At 31.7% G+C, this 27009-nt stretch overlaps 4 protein-coding genes and 1 long non-coding RNA gene across 7 annotated transcripts; 3 read left to right on the forward strand and 2 right to left on the reverse strand.

Annotated features, from left to right (window-relative positions):
• Positions 1-1307: 1307 nt before the first annotated feature.
• LOC140793367 (uncharacterized) lies at positions 1308-6945 on the forward strand. 3 transcript variants are annotated; one of them, XR_012109944.1, is made up of 4 exons: positions 1308-2081; positions 2762-2822; positions 3767-3811; positions 6235-6945. It is a non-coding gene; the product is annotated as an uncharacterized lncRNA (long non-coding RNA). The 3 variants fall into 3 exon arrangements; XR_012109943.1 differs by having other exon boundaries at positions 1308-2822; XR_012109942.1 differs by having other exon boundaries at positions 1308-2822; positions 3767-6945.
• LOC140793366 (protein RGF1 INDUCIBLE TRANSCRIPTION FACTOR 1-like) lies at positions 5353-7135 on the reverse strand. The gene is made up of 4 exons (XM_073144807.1): positions 6828-7135; positions 6482-6727; positions 6228-6368; positions 5353-5947 (listed from the first exon to the last, which is right to left on the reverse strand). The coding sequence occupies exons 1-4, from the start codon at positions 6834-6836 to the stop codon at positions 5624-5626; spliced, it is 720 nt and encodes a 239-aa protein (XP_073000908.1). The 5' UTR covers positions 6837-7135; the 3' UTR covers positions 5353-5623.
• Positions 7136-15461: 8326 nt separating this feature from the next.
• LOC140793959 (uncharacterized) lies at positions 15462-18824 on the forward strand. The gene is made up of 9 exons (XM_073145751.1): positions 15462-15765; positions 15883-16052; positions 16143-16324; positions 16427-16711; positions 16835-16893; positions 17019-17055; positions 17164-17235; positions 17549-17873; positions 18167-18824. The coding sequence occupies exons 1-9, from the start codon at positions 15651-15653 to the stop codon at positions 18566-18568; spliced, it is 1647 nt and encodes a 548-aa protein (XP_073001852.1). The 5' UTR covers positions 15462-15650; the 3' UTR covers positions 18569-18824.
• Positions 18825-20571: 1747 nt separating this feature from the next.
• Positions 20572-20925, forward strand: LOC140793694 (uncharacterized). Its single transcript, XM_073145342.1, has one exon. It carries the CDS (start codon positions 20572-20574, stop codon positions 20923-20925), a length of 354 nt encoding a protein of 117 aa, XP_073001443.1.
• Positions 20926-23190: 2265 nt separating this feature from the next.
• Positions 23191-24099, reverse strand: LOC140794009 (uncharacterized). Its single transcript, XM_073145816.1, has one exon. It carries the CDS (start codon positions 24048-24050, stop codon positions 23469-23471), a length of 582 nt encoding a protein of 193 aa, XP_073001917.1. The 5' UTR covers positions 24051-24099; the 3' UTR covers positions 23191-23468.
• Positions 24100-27009: the final 2910 nt, after the last annotated feature.

A 27009-nucleotide genomic window follows, 5' to 3' on the forward strand; every position in this document is an offset into this window, starting at 1 on the left:
AATCAGGACCTCCCATACAATCTGAGAAAATATTAACAAGAAGAACCTTTGCTGAAAAGTTATTCTGAAAAATTAAGTAAAAGTATATAACTAATTCATCAATAGTTTTTTTATATGAAGAAAAAAGAAAAGACAATCTTCATATAGTAGTTAGTCTTTTGTCAGTCTTTAGTAGTTAGAATTCAAATGTAAATTTGTTTCCTTCATTGAGTTTGTGGAAGTTAGGGGAAGGGGGGGTGGGGGTGTGCTAAAACGTTGATTGAAGACAATTGGAATTAGGAGTGGCAAAATAAACCAGCTCCACTCCCGCTTACGCTTGGGTTTGGCTTGGGTCGAGCCTAGCTGAGCTGAGTTTAAATAATATTTTGGGCTCAAAATTAATTTTGACCCGAGCCTGTGCCAGAGTTGGCCTGCTCATGCTTGACTTGATAGGCTAGGATCAAAATGTATAGTATATGGCTCAATCCAGCTCGGCTTGAAAACTGATTCTTTTCAGGCTTTGATTTGGCTTGGACTCGATCTGGCTCAGTCCAACTCGGCTTGAAAATAGACTTAGCTTGGGCTTAGTCTGACACAACGCAACTTAAGTTGAGCCGAGCCTAAATAATATTTTAGGCTCAAAAGTAATTTTGAGCCGATCGAGAGCCGGCTCACTCAAGCTCGACTTGTTTACACACTTAATTACAATTTCTCAATGGAAGAATGCTAAAAAGTAACAAAAGAATGTATTTGAATGTTATTTTTGCAAAAATTGCTTCCTTATATGTAGTATAAATACTTAACAAAACTTCCTTTCCAATTCTCTGATGCAGCTTCCAATCTGTTTACAGATTTTAGATTTTGATTAGGATAGAATTGATGGATTATTTTCTTAAAAGTATATGTTGTAAGTATTTTTTCTATTCAGTTAAAAGAGTACCTGACTTCTTTAAGATATAATGTTCTATTGGCCTAAATAATATTAAGTTTTCGGTATATATAAAATGATAGCACATGTGATCAGAGTTTAGTAATTAATTGATGTTAATCTACATGGTTTCATCCAATCAATCACCAATTAGAATTTTATTCTGACAATTGCCAAAAAAGATGATTAATCTATACAGTTCCATCCAACCAACCAATCTATACAATTCATCTTATTGTTGGGTTTTACTTAACTAAGTTAGTTTGGGCTAGCCTCATGAGGTGACTTACTTGGCTAATAAGTGGTTGTGTTAGACTTTTATTAAGGGGTACCTTTGCTCATGACACTCAGTGAAAAAAAAGACAAAAAAAAGAGGTTTTTTTTCTCTACATAAAATAAGAGTTTGCAGCTAGATGATTTCTTGGTTGGAATCAAGACATAAGGATTTTCTTCTTCACATTTACAAGGGTATTCTTGTTTCAAGAAGGTTTGGGTTTCTCTATTAGAGGTGTTCTCTAAACTTTGAAATTTGAAGCTAGGGTTATTAGTTTCTTGTGGATGACATTCTTGTGATATTGAGAGATTTGTTGTTGTGATCTTCTTTGTACCAATTCTCTTGACAGTGGATTTAATTTTCTGCTCCGTGAATTTTTGGTTTGAAAAGGGTTTTATACAAATTCGGTGTTCTAGCTTTCTTTGGTGCTTGATATTATTAATTACATATCTTTCTTAATTGTCATCAATTTTAACTTTTATTATTATAGATCTCTTGGTGAGAAAGAGAGCTCCGTTCCTACACTTATGTCATCTATTATTGGTTAACTATTGCAAACCGATAACTGTGGTGATGTTACTAGGTAGCTGAAATAAGTCGTATCTTGAAAAGTGGTGGTGTCTTTGTGGCTGCTACATTCTTATTGTAACCCTTAATAGTCCCCTCTGTACCGAAGCATTGATGGCTATAAGATTACTTTTTTCCATACAGATTCAATTGAGCTAATTTTTGTATGGATTAGCACAGTTTTGCCGGACAGGCAACCAACATCTACAAAGATAGAAGACTTGTGCAAACCTTGTGGATTAATCGATTGTTCTCTGCACAAAAGGGCATTCATCATGTTCTCTGCACAAAAGCCATAGTACCAGGATGATCATTGAGCTCTATCAGGCCCAGGTATAGTCCCACCTTGTTCCAGTAGCATTAGGGAACAGGGTTACAAATCTGAAGAGAAGCTGTTTCAGCTGGACTCATCGACAAGACAAGAGATCAATTGGCAAGCATTCATAAGTACTATTAAAAAAAATGAAACATCCGATCAAATTAGAACAAATATATCTCTTTTTCATTTTTACACATTCCCCAGTTACATATGTCTGTGTAGTGTTCTTACAACTAGTAATCATATATGCAATTTAGCTGAATGATCACATTGGTTGTCTAGCAAAATCAGTTTGCCTTCTCTGTGTAATTGGAGTACAAAGGAACATTTTATGGTAAAAGAAATCTATCGAGGATATATCTTTTGACAGATTTTGACCAATATTTGCTCTTGATCTTTTAGTATTCTTAGTTGATAAATACTCCTTTAAGATGAAATGTAAATAAGAAAATGCTCCAAGATTTTGTGATTCTACCAAAGGACACTCAAAGTGGATTTCACTCCTTTTTTTCTTATTTTACTCGTCTTATTGTACTGAAAATTCAAGTAGTTACACAGAAGAAAAGCTGATCATTTTACTGTTTTTTAGAATGACAAAGAAAAATATTTTGTGTAGCTTCACTTCCCTAGTGCTGGAAGGATGAAATGGGCTTGCACTAATTTGGATTGTGATGTAGATGGATTTTGTGAGCAGGTGTTTTATGATGGCTTCTGCACTTAAACAAAGAATATGACTCCACAAAGACCAAGCAAAGGTATGGCAACCATATGTAGGTCTTCTTGCTTCTGAGAACTTAAGCTTTCATCTATATTATTTCTATTAAGCTTTTGACTATCTGTAGATGGAAGAACAAATAGATCAAAGTTATACTTATTTCTTAACTGTTGGTTGAGTTTTGGAAGTGATTAAGTTGTTGTTTGTCTTTAAGGAGTGTTATCTGGCTGACATCCTATCTATGGGAATTAAATATATTAGCATCCGCTGGGTGGTGAAAAAAAACATAGCAACTCGACTTGAATTGCTACATTAAATTGAATGACTAAATTATAGATGGAATAATTATAATCAGAAGACCACATTAGAAGATGAGAAGGAAATCTAAATAACACATCTCTGACTCTGTCATCCACTTGATTGGCAGGTTGAAGAATTCTGTTAGTGGCATTGGGGCTATGAAATGGAGATTTAATTTGGGTGTTAGTCTTTTGTCAGTCTTGAGAGTAATACTTACAATTCAAATGTAATTTCTTTTACCTTCTCCCAACCTGAGTTCAGATGAGTTCTATCGTACTTCTTTGAATTTGTGGGAGTTAGGGGTGCCAAGACCTTGATTGAAGGCAATTGCAATTTCTCAATGGAAGAATGCAGAAAAATAGCAAAGGAATGTATTGAATGTTATCTTTGAGAAACTGCTTGTTCATGTGTAGTATAATTACTTGATAAAACTTCCTGTCCAACTTCCTCTGATGCTGTTTCCAATCTGTTTTCAGATTTTAGAATCTGATTAGAATAGAATTGATGGATTATTTTAGCTTTTCTTCTGGTCAGTTAAATAAATACACAATTTATTGCTGAAAAGAGTAAAGAACAATGAAAAGTCTGATCTGTTGCTGCTACCATTAGACATCTGTCAATTAGCACAAAATCTTTTATTATGATGCAAACTCTGATTCAATTTTCTCTTGTTCCTTGATGTAGCATGCATTGCGGAGGAATTCCTAACGGTTCGAGATCGCCATCCAGGTTGAATCAAAGGCTTTTGAGACAACAGTCATTAAATTGAGTAAAATTACATCTTACTTTGGGTGGAAACATTGTTCTGAGCAAAACTTGATGTTGTTCCAGCATAGAAGCCGATAAATCTTTTGGTTGAATTCCATCGTTTAGGCCTCGAAAATAATAAGTTTGCTATTTTAGGAAAGTTTTTATTTTACTAATAACTTTTCGTAGAGATTTTAGATCTCTACGAATTGTTTTGGACCAATAAGACTTTGATGCACTAGTTATTGGCATTTCTATTAGAAAATCAACAAGATCGAGGAAGGTTTTTTCGCTCTGGTTCGTTGGCATTCAATCCTTATACCTGCATAATTACTCCAAACTGTTACACCATTTTGTACTACCGTTAAGACCCAACTCTACTAGAACTAAAGGGTTGCATGTAATCTCTCAACAGTATCAGGACAGCAATATGGACAGAACTTAACCTACAGCAAAATGATGGTTAACATTCAAGGAAAGCCAAAAGACAGTTGGTTCCAGTCAAAGTCAAAGAGGCCCCTTCCCTTAAGTTAATCTTGCACCTTTTTTCAAATCTTTATAATAGGAGGATGACAAAGATTTAGAGGTTTTAATAAGCATTGATTAGCATAAGATAATTATAATACTCGGATAATGACGCGCACGAGTGCTCTTCCCGAGCTTTCCAGCTATGTGCTGAATCATGTTGTGAGGTGAAGGACAGATTAAACTCATCTCTTCCTCTTCAAAGAGCTCATTAGGAAGTTAAAAAATTATTCTCGCGTTCTGATCTCGAGATGATCTTACCAGCCTTTCTGATTAAGATAGTATTAGTAAAGCTAATTTACTCAGCTTTCAATGACTACACTTTTCACTGTGACAAGCCTGCCTAATCTTAGTACTCATGTATTATATTGGGCTCTGTTAATTTAAGTAACTTGCTCTTTGTCCTAACTTTTATATGTGAGAATCTTGGAGGTAGAGCTTCGTAGTGGAAATACTGTAGAAATATGCTTGTTAACTTATGTTTTCTGAATAGGATAAGATCTTTTTGTTGTTAAAGTTGATATTTGGTAGTAGATTCTCTTTCTACAATGGTTCATGTACTTCCCTACTTTGCCATTAACAAATGTGTCAAGTTGAAGTACTGCAGGGATGTATGAAGCTGAGATTGGGAGTTTTTAACCTTGTTCCTATATCAATTCTTATCTAGCAGTTGCCATCTAATTTCATTGTTCAATTTTATGGGTTAATCAAGAAGGTGAGGATCTTTTTGCTAATTTATTGATCCTTTTCCAGGATAGGCTTTCAAAAATCTGAATTTTAACTGCCTCACAAATATATTCTGATGGTCAATTCCTTTAATGAGAATCTCGTTGCTCATTGGCCATGATATGGGAGCATGGCAAGAATTAAAAACCTAGATAATGGCCTCCCACTAGTAATAAATCTAAATTGTTGACCTGATAAAACTTGAGAGAATGCAGCTGGGACTCTGGTCATGAATTAAAACATAGATCTCCATATGAACTCAAAGCACACTATTTTATGAAGCACTTCATATATTTGAGAACATGGCTTCAGATAAAAAGATGCATGTGGCATTAGCTACACTTGAAAGATGCAAAGTTCTTTGCTTTTAGATCAGGGATCACATTTTTCTTGCATTCCCTATGTGCAAAAGCAAATTTATCTCTGAATTAGTGCCTGCACTTGAGAAACTTACACCGAAAGCTCGATGCAGTAAATGAAATGTCTGTCAAGGTACCAACTGATTAATTTAGCAGCAAGGGAAGAAGTCAGTAGCATCAGCTCTTAGCATAGGGGAGATCTATGAGGGATGCCTTTCCTTCTGCTCATATTTGCAGCCATATCCTCATCAGAAATTCTCCTTGCAGACCTTGAACAAATGAAAATTCCGGTACATTTCTTTTGGACAAATTCAGTGCATGGCATGCTTAAATTCTCGGAATCAGATGAGCCCATGAGCTCATCACCCTCGACGAGTGTTGAGTTGGTAGTCTCATTGGCCTCATCATCTACTTCATGGGGGATGAAGAAATCAGAACTGAGTTGCAGTGTCTTGCATGCCCTCAAGTATGGAGACAAATCCTTCTGCTGCCTTAAAATGTAATCAACCTACAAAAAAGAGAAGAGAAAGAAAGTAAATGATTTATAATCGTGTTTTCGTCAGTCTTCTTAAGTATAATTCTATGCGAAGATAATCGCTACATCCTTTTCTTCGCAAACCATTATTTTGAAACCTTCTTGTTCATCTTTTGAAACCTTCTTTATGAAATTTGTAACTTGTTCATTGCTGAAATTTCTTATAAATGATTGTTTCGTACTGCAATTAAACTTAGGAATCTCAGTTAAATTACATGCTTCATAATCTTGGAAATAATAACTCATTACTTACCTTACAGCCAAGAGAACAGTGGATATAAGGCTCCTGAAGGCATCTATCACAGGATGTGCAGATGTTACCTGACCCCTTGAACTGCCTATTCTGTGGCCTCTTCTTCAGAAACACCACCTTGGAGCTATTAATTGTGTATGACTACAAACATCAAACAGAAAAGAGATGAGATTGACTACTACTACTACTACAACAACAACAACAAGCTATCTTCTTATGCAACACTGCATGGTTTCTTCTCAAGATCACTGAACCTGAACATTTGTGCAGTCTATGAGCTTCTCAAGATCCTCCAGTCTTACGACGTCATGGTAAACGTATCGTCGAACCTGAACCAGCCTATGAACTCGGTGCGACGGCACACAATGAGGGCAGATACTCGTGCAGCAGTCCAAGCAGCAGATGTTCTTCTCATTCTTCTTCGCGTTCTCATGAAGAGAACATGGCGTGAAGAATCTCTGCGTATCGAGGGCCTCCAACCACGCCGGTTTCCATATCGCCTGTTAGCAGAATTCAAGAAACAATGATCCTAATATCAAACATCACCATCTTATGGATTGAAACAAAGAAAGAGAGAGAAAGAGATGTACAAATGCTCACCATGGTCATACCAACATAAGCTTTGTAGAGTAAAAGAGTTTGAGTTGATGATATGTAGAGAGAGAAAGGATGAAAGGAGAGGAAGGAGGGGGTATATATCTACATATTTTGATAGCTATGGAGCAAAGTCTTTTTTGTCAAGGTGGTAGAGAGGTATGAGGAGGAGGGGAATAAAGAAAAGAGGAGGAGGTGAGGAGAACGTGGGTGCTGTTCTTAGTGTTTCCCATCCAATTTGCTTGCTAGTCCTCTGGTAGCCAAAGACCAGGCTCTCTTCTTGGCTGGAGAGCTCCACCCTCCTAAAGAAATGTGAGAGATGGGGGGTTGGCCGAGGAGGTTTGATTCCTTTCTTTGTAGGCATATGGAGGGGAAGGCTTGGCATGGCTCTCCTTGGGCCACACAAGCCCATGGCTCACTGCACTGACCTTGGGCTTTGAGATAGCCAAGATGTGGGATGTCTTATTTTAAGCAAAATTATCATATAATTAAACATTCTTTAGTTTTGTAATCTGACTCCCACCCTTTTCGCTTATGATTTTTATATGTCACATAAACCAGCTAATCTCTAATACAAAACAGTATTTCTTTAAGAATGTTTTTTTAATCTTTTCTTTTTTGAGGGTTTATTGGCTTTGGAGCTAAATAAACTATAGTCTAAGATAAGACATTTAGTCATATTAATATGAATTGTTTAGCCTTTGTTCTGTTGTGTAGCTATGCTGTTAACTTTGAACATAATCTACTCATTGTGAAAAAAATAAAATAGAGCAATTGAAGACCCTTTTATGTTATCAATTCAGTTATAGAATTATAGTTAGGGTAGTGATATTAACATGGTAACATTACGATAATTAGATCATAGTTCAGTAATTGAGTTTTACCGGTCCATGACAAATATCATGAGTTCGATTTCCCTGTAAACTTTGGAGTTGATATTTAGTAAATTTTTTATTAAAATATTATATGTGCATAGTTTAAACTATTGTAGCACGTATTTTTAGAAAAGTTGACTTAGCCTCTTTCTTTAAACTATGGTTAGCCTACAAACTCATAATCCGCAATAGAAAAAAATAATATATACATGATAATTTATATAGGATATATGAGAATAGGGTAAGAGGTAAAGAAAGTGTATTTTCTCCCTATTTACTTTGAAGTAAGGTTTTAAGTCTGCAATGTTTTCTTTTTCCTCAAAAAAAAATGTCTTCTATGTTTCATGGATCTTTTATTATAATATCTTATTTATCAATTGTATGACATTTGATGAAGAAAGTTAGGTATATAAGATATGGCTTTAGGAGTTCCACATCTACTATTCTTGGTCTCATTCTTCTCTATCTTTCTGTGCTTGGAGTTCTCTAGTTGTTATTTGCATGCCATTTTTCCCACATTAAGCTAATTCAAATCTGGCCCACTGATGAACTTTTAAGCATAAGATTGGACCATAACAATATAGACATTTTGGGCCACAATAGTGAAGGTATCTTAAGCAATAGAATCAAAGCCTTAGCCCATAATGTTTGAATAAAAGTAAGGCAATTAATGATCAAATAAGCAAGAGACTTGAATAAAAATTAGGGTCACATAATTTTCCTTAAATTTAGTTTTCATTATATTGTGTCCTAATATTGTCAGCTTGATGGTCTATTCATTAATCGAATCATAATAGCTTGAAATTCTAGCCAGACACTAGTACTAAATTGAATTAATCTTCATTGCTTCATTGGACCATGTATAGGCCTTTGATGATTATAGGTAATGTTTTTTTTTTCTCTCTTCTTTTTCTTTCTAAAAAATAATAGTGGAGAGTTATGATATTCTAATTTATAAGGAAAGGAGTAGATATACACATAGTGCTCTTCTTTATCTGCAGTTATATGTATAATTTTTTATTGATCTATAAAATATATTTATACTTGTGTTTAAATAAGTGCATTGAGGTTAAAAATAATTTTTAATTAGAGGGAGACTAATCAAGAAAAAATGAATAAGATCATGATACCATATTTTAGAATAGTAATTAGCATGCCATCATGCTTGATTTTACTCACTATTTTCTATTTGATAATTGTTTAGTCGATGATTATGTTCTAATTTTATCTCAGTTATAATTTATTTATTTATAATTACTCTACTTAACTAACAACCAAATTCAATCGTTAATCTTTGTATGTAATCAATTCTAACCGAATATTTTCCAATCAAATAAGTCAACTACAACTAAAAACTTTCGTACCCTTAATGTTGACTTTTGAAAAAAATAGATGATATTACTATTTTTCTTGCATTTCCTTATTATTTTATAAGTGAATCAATATGAGGATAATCATGTAAAGTTTGGTTTTAAATATCATACAAATTAAAATTTTAATTAGTTTAGGAATTTAAACTTAGCATTTGTTATGCCTAGTTAGTAGATGCCTAGTTAGGTCGGAAAAAGGTTTTAGAATTTTGTTCAAAGTTGTTAATATATGTGAGAGCTAAGATTAAATATATTTATATATATATATATAATTCTCTAGTAAATTATATTTATTAAGTTAATTTTAAACTTTTGTTGTAAATTATTAATTTTGAATGACAAAGGCTGAAACGAACCACTTTTTTGAGCAAGTACAAATTCTCAACTAGTTAAGTAAGATAATTTACATAATTTGAGTAAGATAATTTACACAATTTGAAGTTAAACTATAGTTGAAAGCATGATATATATTAGGATATATTATTTAATTTAAGGTTTTAAGTCAATTGATTATCTAATTTGGTGTTAGAGCCAATTTTTGGTGCAGTGTCTATTTAATTTCAAATCTCACTATCCACTTTTACTCTCTACTCTCTGTTATCTATTTTGGTACAGTGTGGTAAGTTGCACATTTTATTATCTAACATTTATCCACGTGTAGTATTAGTGTATTAGTCCATTGTCTAACAACTTAAGCTTTTAAGTTAGCAGGTACCTAATGACTATTATAAATTTAACTATATTTTCAACTACTACTAATATATTAGAGATAATGATAAAAATATGACTTGATATTAGTGGCCAAAAGTGGTCAAATTTAATATTTTCATTTTTGTCAATTCAAATGGATAGTCCACGAAAATGTATAAATAGGATGAATTATATGAAATATGAAACATTAAAAACTTATATAGTAATTGAGTTAACAAATTTATTAAGCAAGTGCCACATATCTTATCATCTATATTTAAAATTTTGATTTTACTTTATCAAATAATAGCACAATAATATGAGTTTTCTTATAAACTTATAAAATAATTATAGGTTGAACAAAAGAGTGGGGCCAACCCTCCTAAGAAACGGATCACAATAAGCCAATCTATTTGTAGTTAGCTTAATCACATCTTTTTCCTAATAAATAAAGTTTTTCATCAACACGCAGCTCTAGGTTTAATATACAAACTCATTTTATAATGTAGTAAGACATTACTATATTAATTAAAATATTATTTTATATAATATATAAAGTAAGTAAGAAGTCCTAATTAGTTAAATGTATATAAAATTAACCACTTTCTTAAGTAAATTAAATTTTAAATTAGTTAATAAATTAATCCAAATCAATAACTTCTCCAATTAATATAATTAAGTCAAAAGTAGATAGTATTAAGATATTATATATATTATTGTTACGTTACCTAACAACTTAAGCTTTTGGGTCAATTAGTGATATAACTTAAGTTTTTAAGTCAACTAATTATTCAACACTTACATACCACTTATTGTTTAAATAAACTCTTGATCATATCTGTTAGAAAATATTTTTAAAATTTTATTTCAAAGCAATTAAGATGTGTAAGGGCTAAAATTAACTATATTTGTTTATATATATATTATTATCTAATAAGTTAAGCTTATTAAACTTATCTTAAATTTTTGTTGTAAATACATTAATTTTGAATGACATATACTAAAATAAGCTATTTTCGTGAGCAAATACAAATTTTCAACTATATAAGTTATGATAATCTATACAATTTAATGGTTAATGATGACATATCTTTTAAATAAAATTACACTATTGTTAAAGATATATTATATATTATTAGTATATTACCTAATTTAAGCTTTCAAGTCAACTGGTTATTTAACATGATATTACAGCTAATTTTTTTAGAGTTTGAAATCTCATCAACCCACTTTTACTCTCTGTTTGCTATAATTTATTTTAAAATATAGTAAGTTACACATTTTATTACCTAACATTTATTCACGTGCAATATTAAGATCTTAGTTTGTTATCTAATAGCATAAACTATAAAGTTAACTAGTTATTTAACAACTACTATAAAATTTTAAATTTAACTATTTTCTCGACTATTACTGATATGTTAGTGATCTACGTAGTAATAAAATATAATACAATAAATGACTTGATTTAATTTTGTTCAAGTTTGTTATTTTAATTGATAATCGATAAAAATTTATATAGAGGAAAATTATATGAAATATTAAATCTGAAATTAATTATATAATAAGAGGTCAACCAATTTAACAAACAAGTATAGTGCACAATCAATATGATTCAAATAGAATTTAGTGGCTACAATTAACCACTTTCTTCAGTAAATATGATTGATTATTTACGCAACTGAATATAGAGATAACTTAGTAGTTTAAAGACACTAATATCTTAAACAACACTAAATTGTAATAGTTTCCTAAAATATCTCTTTAATTATTATGAATGTGATGAAGTCTGATATAAAAAGGCTTAATATAATTTTATAAAAACTGACCATAGTATGAGTCCATATTAATACAAGTTAACAGAATTTTATGTGAGGTATGTGAAAAAATATTAATTAAAATTAATAATTAGAATAGATTATTTTTTTAATTAAATATGTTGTCTTAATTAGTCACACAAGTAAATCGAAATAATTTAAGCTCTTAATCAATATATTCAACATGAAACGATAACTAATATCAACTACTTTTTTAGATAAATGTCGTATCTCAATTAATTTAGATAACTAAACATGTACAGCCTAGTTGTTGAATGATACAGATATTTTAAATAATATTAAATTAATATAGCAGTCAAAATATTTCATTAACTGCTGATATAATGAACATCTAAATTAGAAAGACAAATGAAATAATTTCAATAATAATCATTCATATAAAACTAATATCTTGTTATCTACATTTAATGTTTATCTTTGTTATGTTAAATAATAACATAACAACTGTGGTTTTATTGTAAATCCTAAAATAATTATAGGACGGTCAAAAGAGTAATCTCTCCTCAATATGTACATAAAATAACTAGGTCGACTTTTAAAAGAAATAGGCCAAAATAAGTTCAAACATATTTGTTTTTGACTTAACCACATCACTTTCTCAATAAAAAAAATTTCTCATCAATATAGAACTATAAGTTTAATCTTACAATCTTATTTTAAAATATACTAAAATATTTTTATATTATTTGAGAGATTGTCTTATAAAATATATAAAACATGTAAAAAGTATCAATTGGTTAAATGTGTGTGAAATTAACCACTTTTTTTAAGTAAATTGAACTATAGATTAGTTAATAATCTAATCTAGATAATTTATTTTTAAAAGTAGTAATTGAGATTAACCATTTTCTTACTATCAAATGCATGATATATACTATTAATACATTACCTAACAATTTAAGTTTTAGGGTCAATTAATAATAATTTAAGCTTTTAAGTAACTAGTTATCCAACACTTACTTAGCTAAAAAAAACTATAAATAGTTATTTAAAAAATTTAACGAATAAATAGTTATAACTACTAGTATATTAAATAAACTTGCAGTATAATTGCTCATGAAATATCTCTTTAGTTGCTGCTAATATGTTGAAGGTCTAATATTTTAAGAACAAATACATAATTATATAACAAATAATAATAATAATATTATGTATTTACTTTGTTTATGGTCTGTAATAAATGATTGTGAAACTCTCATTTTCTTTTAGTTAAATAATAATATTCTATAGCTTAATACGCTGGACAACATAAACTAGCTCTTCTAATTATAAGTCCTAATGAGTCATTATCTACACATCTTATGGTCCTTCGATTGGAGTCTCAAAAAACTCAAATTTTACTACAATAGTATCATGGGTAGTTGAAACTACTTTTAGTTGAATTAGTTAATAAAATTAATAATTTTTCTAGTCAACATAAAAACTCAATTAATTATATAGGACAATCTAGATTAAATATTTCTTATTAACATAATTTATTTAAAAATTATTGACATATATCAACTACATTATAATTACCAAGAAATCTATATTGTTCACTAGCAAATTTAAACACTCAAGTGCTTTAGAATTATTAGTTTTTCAAATAAAATTATATTTTTATAGTTTTTTTAGAAATTTTCTCGATTGTTGCCTGTCTGCTAGGTATCCAACATTTGTTATTAATGATAATTTATCAGTTAAATAAAATTATACTATTATTAAAGACATGACATATATTGTTGATCTATTATCTAACAGCTTAAGCTTTTGGTTATCTAATATAATAGCAAAGCCAATTTTACTATAGACTATATATTCAAATCTCGTCAGCCCAGTTTTGCTCTATATTTTATATTATTTATCTAGTGCAGTGTAATGAGCCGCACATTTTATAATCTAGCATTTATCATATATTAGGGGCTACTTAATTATTTAATATATTGGGTTAAATAATCATCTAACAACTACTATAAATTTTTAAATCTAGATCTTCTTATGTTGTTTGACATCTAGTGAACATTAAAAATATAATTTAAAATTAGTGGCAATAGAGGATCAAACATAATCTTTTCACAAATGTCATTTAATATCATAAAAAATTATGAAGGATGAATTATGTGATATGTGAAGCCTTCAAATATTAGAGCAAGTGTGCTAACTTGACCAACATAATTCAAATTATTGAACTAATTTAAACTATTTAGTTTCTTGATCAACCTAATGCAAATAACAAATGATTACTAAAATTCGCCACTTAAGCAAATGAAAGTTTACCACTAAATATTACTAGTTTTTCTAAATAATACTAAATTATAATACATCATTAAATTATACATCTCTATAACTACTATAAATGTGATGAAGTCTTATATGACAAAATCAAAAATAATTTCTACGAGAACACCGTGCAGATTAACGTAAGTTGAAGAAGATTTTATATAAGGTATATGAAGTAGGTGTTAATTCTTAATTAGTTAAATTAATAATTAAAATAACATCTATTTAAGTAAGTGTGTCTGGGTTAGTTATAGAAGTAAATTCAAATAATTAAGATTTTTTATCGGAACACTTTATATAAAAATGATAAATAATACCAACCACATTTAAATAATTAAATTAAACTACCCATTGGTTGAAGGCTCTAATATGTAGCTATAAGTTAGAAATTTTGTATATGACACCCTATCATTTAAAGAAATTACAGTTTACACCTTATATTTTTATTATTTATAAATCAAATTTTATAATTTAGCAAATACACGCAGAAAATATCCTATTGTTAGATTTGCTAATTAAACTTAACTAAATATCTAGGTTAAATTAACTATAATAGGAAGATTATGAGAATATCTTTAGCCAAGTTATACTTACCTAACCTATACTAACTCAACCCAACTAAATAAACCCAACTCAACTAAACTCAACCTATAATAAGGGTATTTAAGTCATTTCAAATAAAATATTTTTAGTTAACAAAGAGTTCAAATCTAACCCATAGTATTTTCGGCACATGTTAGCTAAATCATAAGACTTAATTTATAAATAATTAAAATATACAGTATAAATTATAATTTTGTTAAAAGACAAGGCGTTATGTGCAAAATTTTCCCATACTTAGCTTTACTGCATAATTTTCCCCAATAAAATAAAATATCTTATTAATGCACAACTCTGGATTTGATTTACCACATTGTTTGATAAGGTAGTAAAATGATACATTTATAGTTGAGAGATGATTTTATTGTATACATAAAGCAACTATGAAAGTTTCATTCATTTAGTTAATTGGGTGTAAAATTAACTTAAATTCATTGGAAAAGTGATAGTTAAGATTAACTATTAAAAGCATGATATAAAGCTTTTAGGTCCTCCTAATTAAAAACTTTTAAATAATTTTAAATAATAAGTGGTCACATATATTAGTATTTCAAATAAAATATCTCATCTACTACTGAGAGACAAGAGCAAGTATATAATTGATAATTTACATATAAAATTTTATATTTTTATTATTTATAAATTAAGTAGATTTTATTATCGAATCCTTAATTTGTTAGATCTATTAGTTAAACTTAATTAAATCTGAGTTAAATTAATTATACTAAAAAAATTATAAAAAAACTATCAACCAACCAAGTCATACTAAGGGCACTTTAGTCATTTAAAAATAAGAAATAAAATATTTTTACTTAACATAATATTCTCGATGTTACTTTAAATCTTAGACTGTTTTCTGCTTATTTGGTAATATTTACTAAATTATAGGCTCAATTTATAAATAGTGAAAATATAGGGTCTAAACCGTAATGTTGTTAAAAAAAGGATGTTATATGCAAATTTACCTTTTTCAAATGCAAAGGATAGTTATTGCTCTACCTGGTCATCGTTTAGAGTCGATGACCAGGGGAGCGCTCTCCCACCACTCTATAATTTATTATCTCCATCTCTGTGGAGAAGAAATGGAAATAAGGCGTTGTAATCCATCCCAATGCCTCCTTTCTCCAAAGATTGCTCATTTTTTCAGTACAATTAACAGCATTGGGAGAGAGAGGAAGTGGTCGAAAGGAAAAGGGCATGGTATTCGACAAAATGCCTTCTCATGTTGTCTTGTTAAGCTTTCTCATCTTTGTCTTCATCGTATCGCCGCCCTCATCTAATGCTTCTGGGCTTCACAATGCATTCATATCAGGTGCTCCCCTACCTTTGCATTCTATGGAGGACTTTTTTCTTCATCTTTTTTTCTAATGGAAAGGAGGCTCTTTTATGCATTCTGAGAAGTTGATATTTATGTGAATTGATGTGATAGGAGGAGATGAAAATGGTTTGGTGGCTTCTTTGAGGAGGTCAATTGTAGGAATCTCTGAAGCGAACACCTCTTTCATCTTGGCCGCGGATAGAACACAAAGAAAAGATCCTTTGAATGGATTCAGATATTATACTGGGGGTTGGAATATTAGAAACCAGCATTACTGGGCTGTGAGCTCTGCAGCATTTCCTCTTTTGATATTCCTCTTGTTCTTGCCTTTAAGATGTTTGACTAATTGTCTGGCTTGAATTTTGCGGCAGTCTGTTGGTTTTAGCGCGGCTCCGGTCTTTTCTATTGCAGCCATATGGTTCCTTTGCTTTGGATTGACCTTATTTTTCATCGCCTGCTGCTACTGCTGCTTTCCACGCCGCAATTATTCCTATTCTCCAGCTGCTTATGCCTTCTCCCTTATACTGCTCATAACATTCACTGCTGCTGTAATGTAAACTCCTCCGTTCTAGTTATTCTTTAGGATCCATCTTCCTTAGATATGCTTGATCAATTTATATTGACATATTCTTTCTTCCATATTTAATGCATCTAGCATTGGATGCATTGTCTTGTACAATGGACAGAGCAAATTCCATGATAGTACATCAACTACGTCAGACTTTGTCCTCAGGCAGTCAAATATCACGGTGGCCAAGCTACGAAGTTTCTCAAATTATTTGGTGGCTGCTAAGATGGTCGGGATAGATCAGATTTCTCTCCCTTCTGATGTCCAAGGTAGGATCGATGAAATCGTGGGAAAGGTTAATGCGTCTGCAAATGATCTTGCTTCTCATACATCGAGCAACTCCAATGATATTCATGATGTGTTGGACTCCTTGTATGGATATAGAATCTTTGATTACTTCAATTTTCTCATATTCTACCTAGATTTTCTGGGTATGCCTATATATTTTCTAGTCGCATGAATTACTGAGCTTGTCTTCTGTTACTCTTTTTTCAGGGGACTGGTTCTTATCATTGTTGCAGCTGTGATGCTAGTTTTAGCATTTCTTGGATTTTGTGAGCATGTTTCTCACTTTCTTTATTTACTAAAGATATAAAATTTCTGTTTTCTGCAGTATTTTATTGTTGTCACATTGGCTAACAAATTATCTCTGATTAATAAAATTTTAATTGTTTTACAGTGCTTTTGTTACCTGAAATTCAATTCCTTGTGTACATGTAAGTACACATGGTCTCTCCTAATGATGTTTTTTTCAGTCTTCATTCTTATCCTATCATTTATAAATTTCTCACAAAGATTTGAATGTTTTTCTTAATATGTTGCAGTTTAGTGCTTGCTGGATGGATTCTTGTTACAGGAACATTTATCTTGTGTGGCATTTTTCTTCTTTTGCATAAGTAAGCTCTCTCTGTTCTGTTATGACGACTACTTTCTTCTTAAATCATCAAGGATCTCACCTTACATCTTTGTCTTTAATTCAATTGATAGGAAATGTTTACTTGATGAACCTTTATTGAACTGTGTTCATAGGTTAGATAAAGTAACAAAGATTCTATAAAATAAAAATTGCCAAACTCCTGCCACCAACCATATAATATTACATAATCCAGATATAATTGTTGAGTTCTACGTCTAGAAAGTGTGGGGGAAAATGATCAAAATTTATAATACGACAACACCAATAACCTGACTCTCTTTTTGCTTTATCAGTGTATTCACAGACACTTGTGTTGCATTGGATGAATGGGTCCTCCACCCCCATGCACATACTTCACTAGATGCTGTTCTTCCCTGTGTTGATGCTGCCACCGCCAATGAAGCTATGAAGAGAAACAAGGAAGTTATCTACCAACTAGTAAATTCTCTTAATAGTGTAATCATGAATATCTCCAACATCAATTATCCTCCTGGTTCTGCACCACTGTATTTCAACCAGTCTGGATCTTTGGTGCCCATTCTCTGCAATCCATATAAGCTGGACATGACTAATCGCACATGTGTCACTGGAGAGCTTAGCTTTGACAATGCACAGCAGGTATGGCTATGTTCATTATCTTAATCTTTATGTAAGCAAATTGGAAAATCAAATCTTTAACTGACAAGTTCAAAAGGCATCTTCTCATGCATGAAAGTACAATTTCAAAAGGCATGTTTTCATGCATGAGAGACACCTTCAAAAGAATCAACTTTTCTGTAAAGCCCGTCATGATAGATTTAAATTAACTCTCTCCCTTGTATAATCTTTCACACTTTTCTGAAAGCCAGAAAAGAAAACTCTAAAGATATGCAAAATAGTTGTCGAATAAACTTTCTCGCCTCTGCATGCAGGTATGGGAGGGTTATACATGTATTGCCTCAGTTGTCTCTGGTGCTGAGATATGCAAAACGGTTGGCCGAATTACTCCAAAGATGTATGCTCAGTTCACAACAACAGTTAATGTGAGCAATGGATTATATCACAGTGGACCACTGCTTGCAGATTTATCAGACTGCACTTTTGTGAGGCAGACATTTAAATCCATTAGTGACAATAATTGTCCTGGCCTGAGGCATTACAGCGAGCGTGTATACATAGGTTTGTTGATAGCCTCTGTTTCTGCCATGTTGTCTTTGATCTTTTTGATCATTTATTCTCGTGAGAGACAACACCGCGAGCATAGCAAGCAGTTCTCTTTTCGATCCGATCAAACATCAATACAAGAGAAGGCACTACTAGGGAGCCCAAGTTGATGAAAACAGTATATAAAACACATCGTATTGCATTTGAGTGCACGTCTAACTCTTTTGAGTTCATGTACCATGGTCTTCAAATTTTAGTTTCATAAAGTATTCAATCTCTGGGAAACACAATGATTTGTATGTAATTATTTTTTCTTTATACTGGACATGCACATTGTTTCTTTGATAATGATCCAAAGTTGTTATACCAGTTTCAAATGAAGTAAGTGAAATTACTTTTGTTGGAAAAGAAAAACATTGAGAATAATTTGTATGGGTGTTGTATGAATGTACTCTAGCTTATTGAATTCAGCCTCATTTTCCTGTCATTTAGTGCATAACTTACCCTTGCATAAATTATTTGAAACCATTCAGGAACTAATCTAATGTAATTTGACATTGGAGTACAAAAGGATTCATATCAGGATTCAAATATCCATACTTTATAGAACTCCATGACACATATTTAACACCCTAATCTTTGAGAAAGATAGTATAATGATCATTTATATGCAATTACTAATTTTAAGACCCACCCATTCCTTCAAAATTAACCATAAAATAGTACAATGATTTCAATATATAAAACGAATCCCAATATGTAAAGCCATTAGTTTGAAGTAAGAACATAGAAAAAGGATAAGGTACACTTTATATATGATTATTTCTCTATTAGATGATTCCATGAAGGCGATAAGCTATAAATTAAATATATTTATCTTGCTATTTTGCATCATTGAAAGTAATGCAGCCACTCATAGCGATGGAATATATATCTGTCTGTATGTCTATAATATTTCACCATATTCTTCCGTTAGATTTTTGTTATATATTTTTATTTATAAATTACCTTACGATAATTATGTGATAAAAATATAAAATATTTACCTCAAAACAAGGTCAAACTAAAAAACAAAAATGGAACACTTCATCAGTTTAATTAATTTAAGCAAGCAGGCATCTCATTGATTTAGAAAATGAAATTCCAAGAAAAAACCAGTACAAGTTTGTGTCACTAATTCAAAATACCCACTGTTTTCAGTAGACCTATGGATCTTTGTCCATAAACCAGTGGATTACAAGCAGTAGTTTTTTGCTATTCTTAATTAGAAAGACTAATCAAAGGTCATTATCCATCAATGATAACCTCTTTGTTAGAGTTATCAAGTCTGTTAGATTAAATGATGGAATACTTAATTTCAAGGGCCATCCATAGGATTAGAATATATATTACACTTCTCATCTTCAAAGATTTGTAAGAGGATTAGTGTGTGTGATAATAACCCTAATCAGCAATTGACTCCTAATACCTCTGTCAAAATAGAGGCCAAAAGGAGATGAATTAGAAGCACTTTGTAGTTAATTAAGAGCTTATTCAAACAGGTAAATGTTGCTACTATCTTTCTGTTTTTGAGATTAATTCCCAAGCAAAAAAAAGAAAAAAAAAAAACAGAAGTTTGCATTCATATTGTATATATAGCTCAAAATATTGATAGGGCTTAACAATGTTATCAAGGAAATATTATTAAAATTAATACAAAGTAACCAAGACTACCTTCTAATATATAGTAATTAGTTGACAAAATAAATTTTCCATGAAAATTAATGAGCTTAATAGTTAATACTACTTTCACCTCAAATTCCTCCCATTTCTAAACTTAGAGATTTGCAAATATTTGACTATAATTTGGACAAAAACAATGAGGAGTTAAATATACTTTTCCCCTTATTATCTTCATCCTAACTAATGCTCAAAAGTGATAAATTTAATGAAAAAAAAAAAACTTATCCTTTACCATCTTGGACTAATTTTTTATATTATTTTTAATAACAGCCCACCATTTCAGTTACAGTTAGCAACAAAACAGTGGTGTTCAACTTAACACATGTTAAAGATGACAAACACACGCGTCCATCTCCTTAGCCTCTAAGGATTAGCCCAATGGCCACCATTGCAAGTTTAATATAAACAACACCAGCATGCACTTGTAACTTAGCTCTACTTTAATCCATCCATGGCTTCTTCCAATGCTATTACCTCACCTCAATCCAAATCTCATCATGCAACTAGTAGTTCTACCACTAGATTTTGCCTTTGTGCACCTACTTCACACCCTGGCTCTTTCAGGTGCATGTTGCATAGGGGCATGCACAGGACCTCCCGCCGACCGGCAGCGGCCGAGGAGAAGGAGAAGGAGAAGGAGAAGGCGAAGGCGAAATCGATGAGGGTTCTGCTCATGCAAATTATCCGGCCGGCGAGCCTGGATCTCAGCCGGAGGAGGAACTTCCAGCCTAGGCCTTCAAGGTTTTGTCTCATGAGTAGTACTAATCGGGGTGGTGGTGGTGGTCAAGAAGTAGGAGTATTGTAATGATCCTTTATTTTTAGACATTTGTTCATTATTTGGAATTAAGTAGGAGATTTAGGATTGGGTAAATGAGTGCCTTCCTTCTATCATTTGATGCAGAAGATGTCAAAAGGTAGGAAAGTTCTTCAAGCTAATTGTTTTGTTCCAATTGTCCATAATGACTTCTAGGCTAAGGATAGAAGATTAGATTAAAAGTTAGTGCCATCCTTTTCCAAATTATGGTGTGATCTTGGTGTATGATAAGTGGAGAGAATTGATTGGTTTGTTCTACTTCTTTGGTCCTCTGAGTTTAGAAATTTATACATTTGTTGCATTTATTCAGATTTTAAATGGATAAGTAATTATAGTATCTATATCTGATATATTTATTATCAGATTACTTACTAGATTCGGTTTCCTTATGAAATAAATAAATATAATTATTTTATTTTAAAGTAACAAATTATAGTTTTTGGCACTCAATTATGATAGTTTAATAGCTAAAAAGGAGAGAAAAATATTTTAATCATCTCATTGAAAATGATTCAAATTTAACAAACATAATAGTAGACTCAAGATTATTCATACTATATAAGAATTTAGAGTAATTTAAACTTTTTATGTACATAATTTAAGTATTGGACTATAAAATTAATCCGACCCCTTATGCTATAAAATTTATATTTTATAATGTTGAAAGTTTATATAGATGTTATAGAATGGTATAAGATGCATAGAGTTTAGTTAAAGCATTGACATAAAGCTCATTTGGGCTTGTAAATGGAATTTTGGCTCAATATTATCCAATCCATTTGGCCTATAATTTTTTTAAAAATAATTTAAATTAATATGAGAAATAATAGAGCATTGGTCTGGGTGGTCAAATTTATGATGGCTTTGCCATGTCTGATCATAAGAAAAGATTAAAGAATTCTAATCCAAGTGAAATAATTATTAGAGCATTTCTTTCTATTTTTTGATATAATACTAGAACTTCATATGTGATACTCAGCATGATTAAACAACCCAGCCCGCCCTTGCTCGGCCCGGCCCAAGCCCGAACTACTAGTGGGCGGCACGGGTTAGCCCTTTGCCCGCCCGTCCTAGCCCAGAAGCCCATCCATCGGCTTGACCCGAAAGCATAGTCCAGAAGTTGTCAACCCGCATGAAAGCTTGCCTGTTTTGGCTAGCAACTAAGCCCGCCCATATTGCTATAGTCAAGCCAACTGGATTTTGGTACTTTATACCATTTTATATTTTTTAAAAACTCAACTCTCCCATCAGTGATCGGTCCAGCTCGCCTGTATAGTACTCTATACTGTTTAAATTTTTTTTAACATATTATTTTTTTTTCTAAAAAAAGGGAGGAGTTGAAATATTTTTTAGAAAGAAATAAATGGTAAAAAAAATTCTAAAAATTTGCAGGCCGAGCCTAGCCAAGCTCGGCTCTGCCAGCCCGTTCTCTCACGGGTCGACGGGCAATAACGAGCTAGACTATTCTAGCTCGGCTCTGGCCGAGCCACTAGTGCGCGAGTTGGCGAACACAATAGCCAGCTCGGTTTGGCCCGATAGGTTTTGCCCGCCCGATGATCACATTTATGTGATACTCAACAGATTAAAAGGAAAAATGTTGTCCATTTTACTGAACCCAAGTTCATAACATTATATGGTTAAACAAAGATTGATAATAGATTTAAGGACCACATAAGATAAATATTCTTTAATTTAAGAAGAAAAATCATGTGTAATTTCAAAATTTTAGACAAAGTTTCAACCAATTAATACTCTTGCAGTGCATGAGTCAGATTTAGATCAAGTTTTTAAAATCTGGCCACTTGGGCCTGTCTAGTAGACCCATTGGGCCCCATGAAAATAAAATGCAAAGATAATTACCTCAACTATCATAGTTTTTTTTACATATATTTCATATAGGTTTTTTAACTAAGAAAAGAAAATAATAACTATGTTGACTCTCTGAACTAAACTTTTTTAAGTGATGGAATCTTTGCCGTAAAAATGAAAAAAATTTAGGAAGTGTACGTAGAAAATAGTGATAATTTTAAGAGGGTAAGTATAATTAACCCAACGAAACACTTAACCCACTTTGTAGTTATGACATATCTGTAGCTGTATAACAACCCCTAGTTGAAAATTTAATTTATTTTGTGAAGAATTTTACACTTCTTTCATCCCAAATATTACTCATTTTTTAAAACTCGACTATAAAATCACTCTTAACGATATCTTTAGACAGAAAAAAAGAAGAAGAGAAAAAGCTTTGCTTTGCAGTTGATCTAAACTCCTCAGAATCACAACATGATCCTTTTTATTTGGTAGGATTATTCTACTACATTCTCTCCACTTCTAACTATGCTTTCTAATTTCTTATCTAAACTCCCCAGAATCACAACATCAGCAAGAGCAACAGCAAAGAAATCCAGTAGACACACAAATGCAACTAATTAACTACACAAACAAACTCCTATGCAGTCTAAATAGTCTATTCTGAAACACACACAACTAAAATAAAAAATAAAAAAAAAGAAAAGAAAAGAAAAGAAAATCTCTCAGGTTGGTTTCATATTCTGAAACATTGAATGCCACTTACTATCATCAGCCTCACTCCCCCAGTATTCTTCCTCATCGTCTCCCTCGCCAATCTGATAGCAATTGCGAACCATCGGGCTCGCGCTCTGCGACATAGAAGACATAGCAACCTTCACACCTCCATCAGTTATCATCAGCCTCCCTTGCTGCAGCAGCATCAGCTTCTTGCTCCTCTTCAGCATGCCTCCTCCTCCTCCTCCTCTCCTCCAATCACCACCATAAGAAGCTCTTGGCATGACTATGATTGCTGATCTCTTGTGATGAACAAACTTGTGGATGTAGGTTGAGAGGCACTTCTTGGTCCTCCTCATTGCAGTGACAAGCTTGCCCATGGAATCAGATGGCACCCTCCTCTCCTTCTTGGCTAGCTTGAGGATTTCCAGCCTGTGCTTAGCTATGGAGATGCCCATGCTCTTGAGGAACTCATGGTCAAAGTGAACTATGTCCTCCTCTTCTAGCTCATTCTGTGTGAACATGAAGGAGTACTCATAGACAAGGGAGGGTTCAAGGGTGGATTTGGAGAGCCAGGAGTACCAATCCATATCTTGTTGTGAACTTGGTTGATATTAACTTTTGGTAGTGTGGGATGATATATTATATATATATATATAGGATAGTGAGAGTCTTGATGAATGTGGTGGGGCCTTTAGATCTAACTACTGTGATTGATTTGTTTGGTTGTTTTTGAAAATAGTGGGAGATTAGAGTGTGAGGCCAGAGAGGATAGGTTGGAGTGTGATCATATATGCTAGCCTTTGCCTTCATGGAACTATAGATGAAGTGATGGAATTGGAATATTTTCATATGGAGTTCTTTGTCTTGGAATGTAGTGATAGCATATAAAATATAAAAAATATTATTCTTTAAAAGTTTAGATTTTTAGTAAGAGTAATTAACAAACAGAATTGCTTCCATTTGGCTGAGAAACAATTCATTTCTTTGTAATAGCTATGAAAGAATTGTTTAATAAACTTTTTTATAAATGGGATGAACAATCTGAATATAAATTAAAAGATAACTTAAGTTTTAATCTCATCAGACTTATGCTATCAATTAAAAGATAAAAGGAACTTCCATCCATTTAACTAAGTGAACATCTTGGGGCCTATTAAAAATGTCTGATTATATAAAACACAAGATCTCAGTCCCCTATGGAATTAACAAATTGGTTCAGAAATTGCCAACCCTTTAGCAGAATCAAAATAACTTTGTCAGGCATTAGTACTCTCACTGATTTTATTGCATTATTGCTCTAGATCCAAGATAATAGAGTAAACCTTTTACATATTTAAATGTTATCTCTTTTTCTAGCTTCCATAGATATAAAAGAAGGAAGAAAAGGCTAAGTTCCTTTGAGCAAAATGGACCTTCTTACAACTTCTCGTGACAGATTTTGGTCTCATTCTTCCTCATTCTAAGGATCAAAATTGCAAGCAAAGGGACCACTCTACATCAATTCACAGATTGAGGTTTATATATATATATATACATATTAAATTCATAATAAACTTGTTATAATTCTTTCACACTATCTACTGCAACTATTGCTTTCTAACTTCCATTTGATGTACTTGGAATATATTTTATTTTTTGTCTTCAATCTATCTATACAACTTACAGCATACCATGTGCTTGTTTGTCCCTTCCACACTACCACAAGAATGTGATCCCTTCCACTATGCTATCAGTTAATGAAGAATTATTATAAGACATTTTGAAGATAAATGAGATGAAGTAGATATAACATTTTGTAGAAAGATCATGATTTGAAGAGATTGATGTTCATAATTTTATTTAGGGATAAAAATATCTCGCCCTCGGACCGACGGTGTTAAAGAAAAACATTAAATAACTATTTTACAGTTAATTATTCTTTTTTTTCTTTCTTTTAAAATAAGGGTAAAATGATTCCTAGAGAGATTAATATTGATTACTTGACACTCACATGTAATCTGAGTATTTTTTATTAGAAAATAATGCAGATTAGATCGAATTAAAGCATTATTAAGATAATGAAAAAAATTACAAAATATTAAAATTTTTACCCTTATAGATTTTTCTTGTAGATTTTTCTTTGCATTCCTCCTTTCAGCTTATTTGTGGATTAGATATTGTTTGTCCATTATAAATATTTTTAGAGAAAATTACACTTTAAATCCCTATGATTTGGCTTAATTATAAGTAATCACCATATATTCTCAATTTAAGTACTTAATGCTAGTGGTTTAAATCAAAGTGCAATTGTTAGTAACGAAGATATGAAATAATATTTTTCAACCTTATATATCAACTCACGAAAGTAGTATTTTGGTCATTTTAATATATTCATTTGGCGAAAAATGTTGACACCAATGATTAGTATCCATTAAATTTTAGATTAGATGGACAAAATAAGAGTTGCCCTTTGAATTGAGGCTAAGTGCTTTAATTAAAAATACAAAGTACTACTTGCAATTAGGCCAAACTATATATAAAAATAAAGTGCAATTTGCCCATATTTATTTGTATTATCCAGCAACCAAACAGAGATTAATTATATATATTTTATATAGTTGGATTCTTTCCATTAGTGAGTGGAGACAAATTGTGACATATATGCCACAAGACTACTAAGAGAGCCAAAGAGTCCAAGACTCATGTGATATAAAGCAGAGTGAGAAATTCCACCCTTGAGAGGAAAAGACAAGTGCTACTAGAGAGATGAATTATTATGACAAAAACTCAGGAGATAGACTTTTTTATTTGAGCTACAATCACGGCACAAAAAATGGAAATGGAAATGGAAATGGAAATGGAAATGGAAGGGAAGCATGATCATGCAATTGGTTTACAAGTAGGACAATCAAATATGTTAATTTCTTCATCCTATTATGGCTTATGATAGGTATAACATGTTTCTTGGATTGTTGTTCTATCTCTTCTGTTTAGGAGTGCTAAAAAAATTCACGGGTCTAGAGCCGTTCATATCTAAACCGATAAAATTAGGCTGAAGTCGGACTCCGAAGTCTATTAGACCGGCTCAGGTCAAGTCTTGTTCATGCTTGACTCGCCCTGAGCCTGTAGCATTTGACCCGTCCATTGAGGCACGTAGATAATAACCCACCCATTGAAGCCTAGTCAGTTTGCCATAATTAGACCAATCTATATCAATTAGACTTAAATTTTTTAAATTCTTATTTTAATTTCTTAAAATTATTAATGAAAATAATCAATAAGAAAGCATGCAATAGTAAAAACATAAAATTTTAACTATTATATATAAGTTAGAAAAATGAAATTTTGATTCAAAAACTATTGGGTAAGATTAGGAAGGGACCCATTTATTTTTCTAAAAAATAACTATATGAGGGGATAATTATGCAAATTGGTTCCGAAAAAATTATTTTACTTCTAAGAGGATCCTAAATCAATTAACTCTTGGCCTATCCATCTACTCACAATTGGCATGCCCAACAACATAAGCATAAATTGAACTAGGTTAAAAAATTTGAACTCGGTCCA

The sequence above is a fragment of the Typha latifolia genome, chromosome 8 (genome assembly GCF_019914945.1).
Source record: "Typha latifolia isolate L0001 chromosome 8, TyphaL0001v2, whole genome shotgun sequence".
NCBI classification, from domain to species: domain Eukaryota; kingdom Viridiplantae; phylum Streptophyta; class Magnoliopsida; order Poales; family Typhaceae; genus Typha; species Typha latifolia.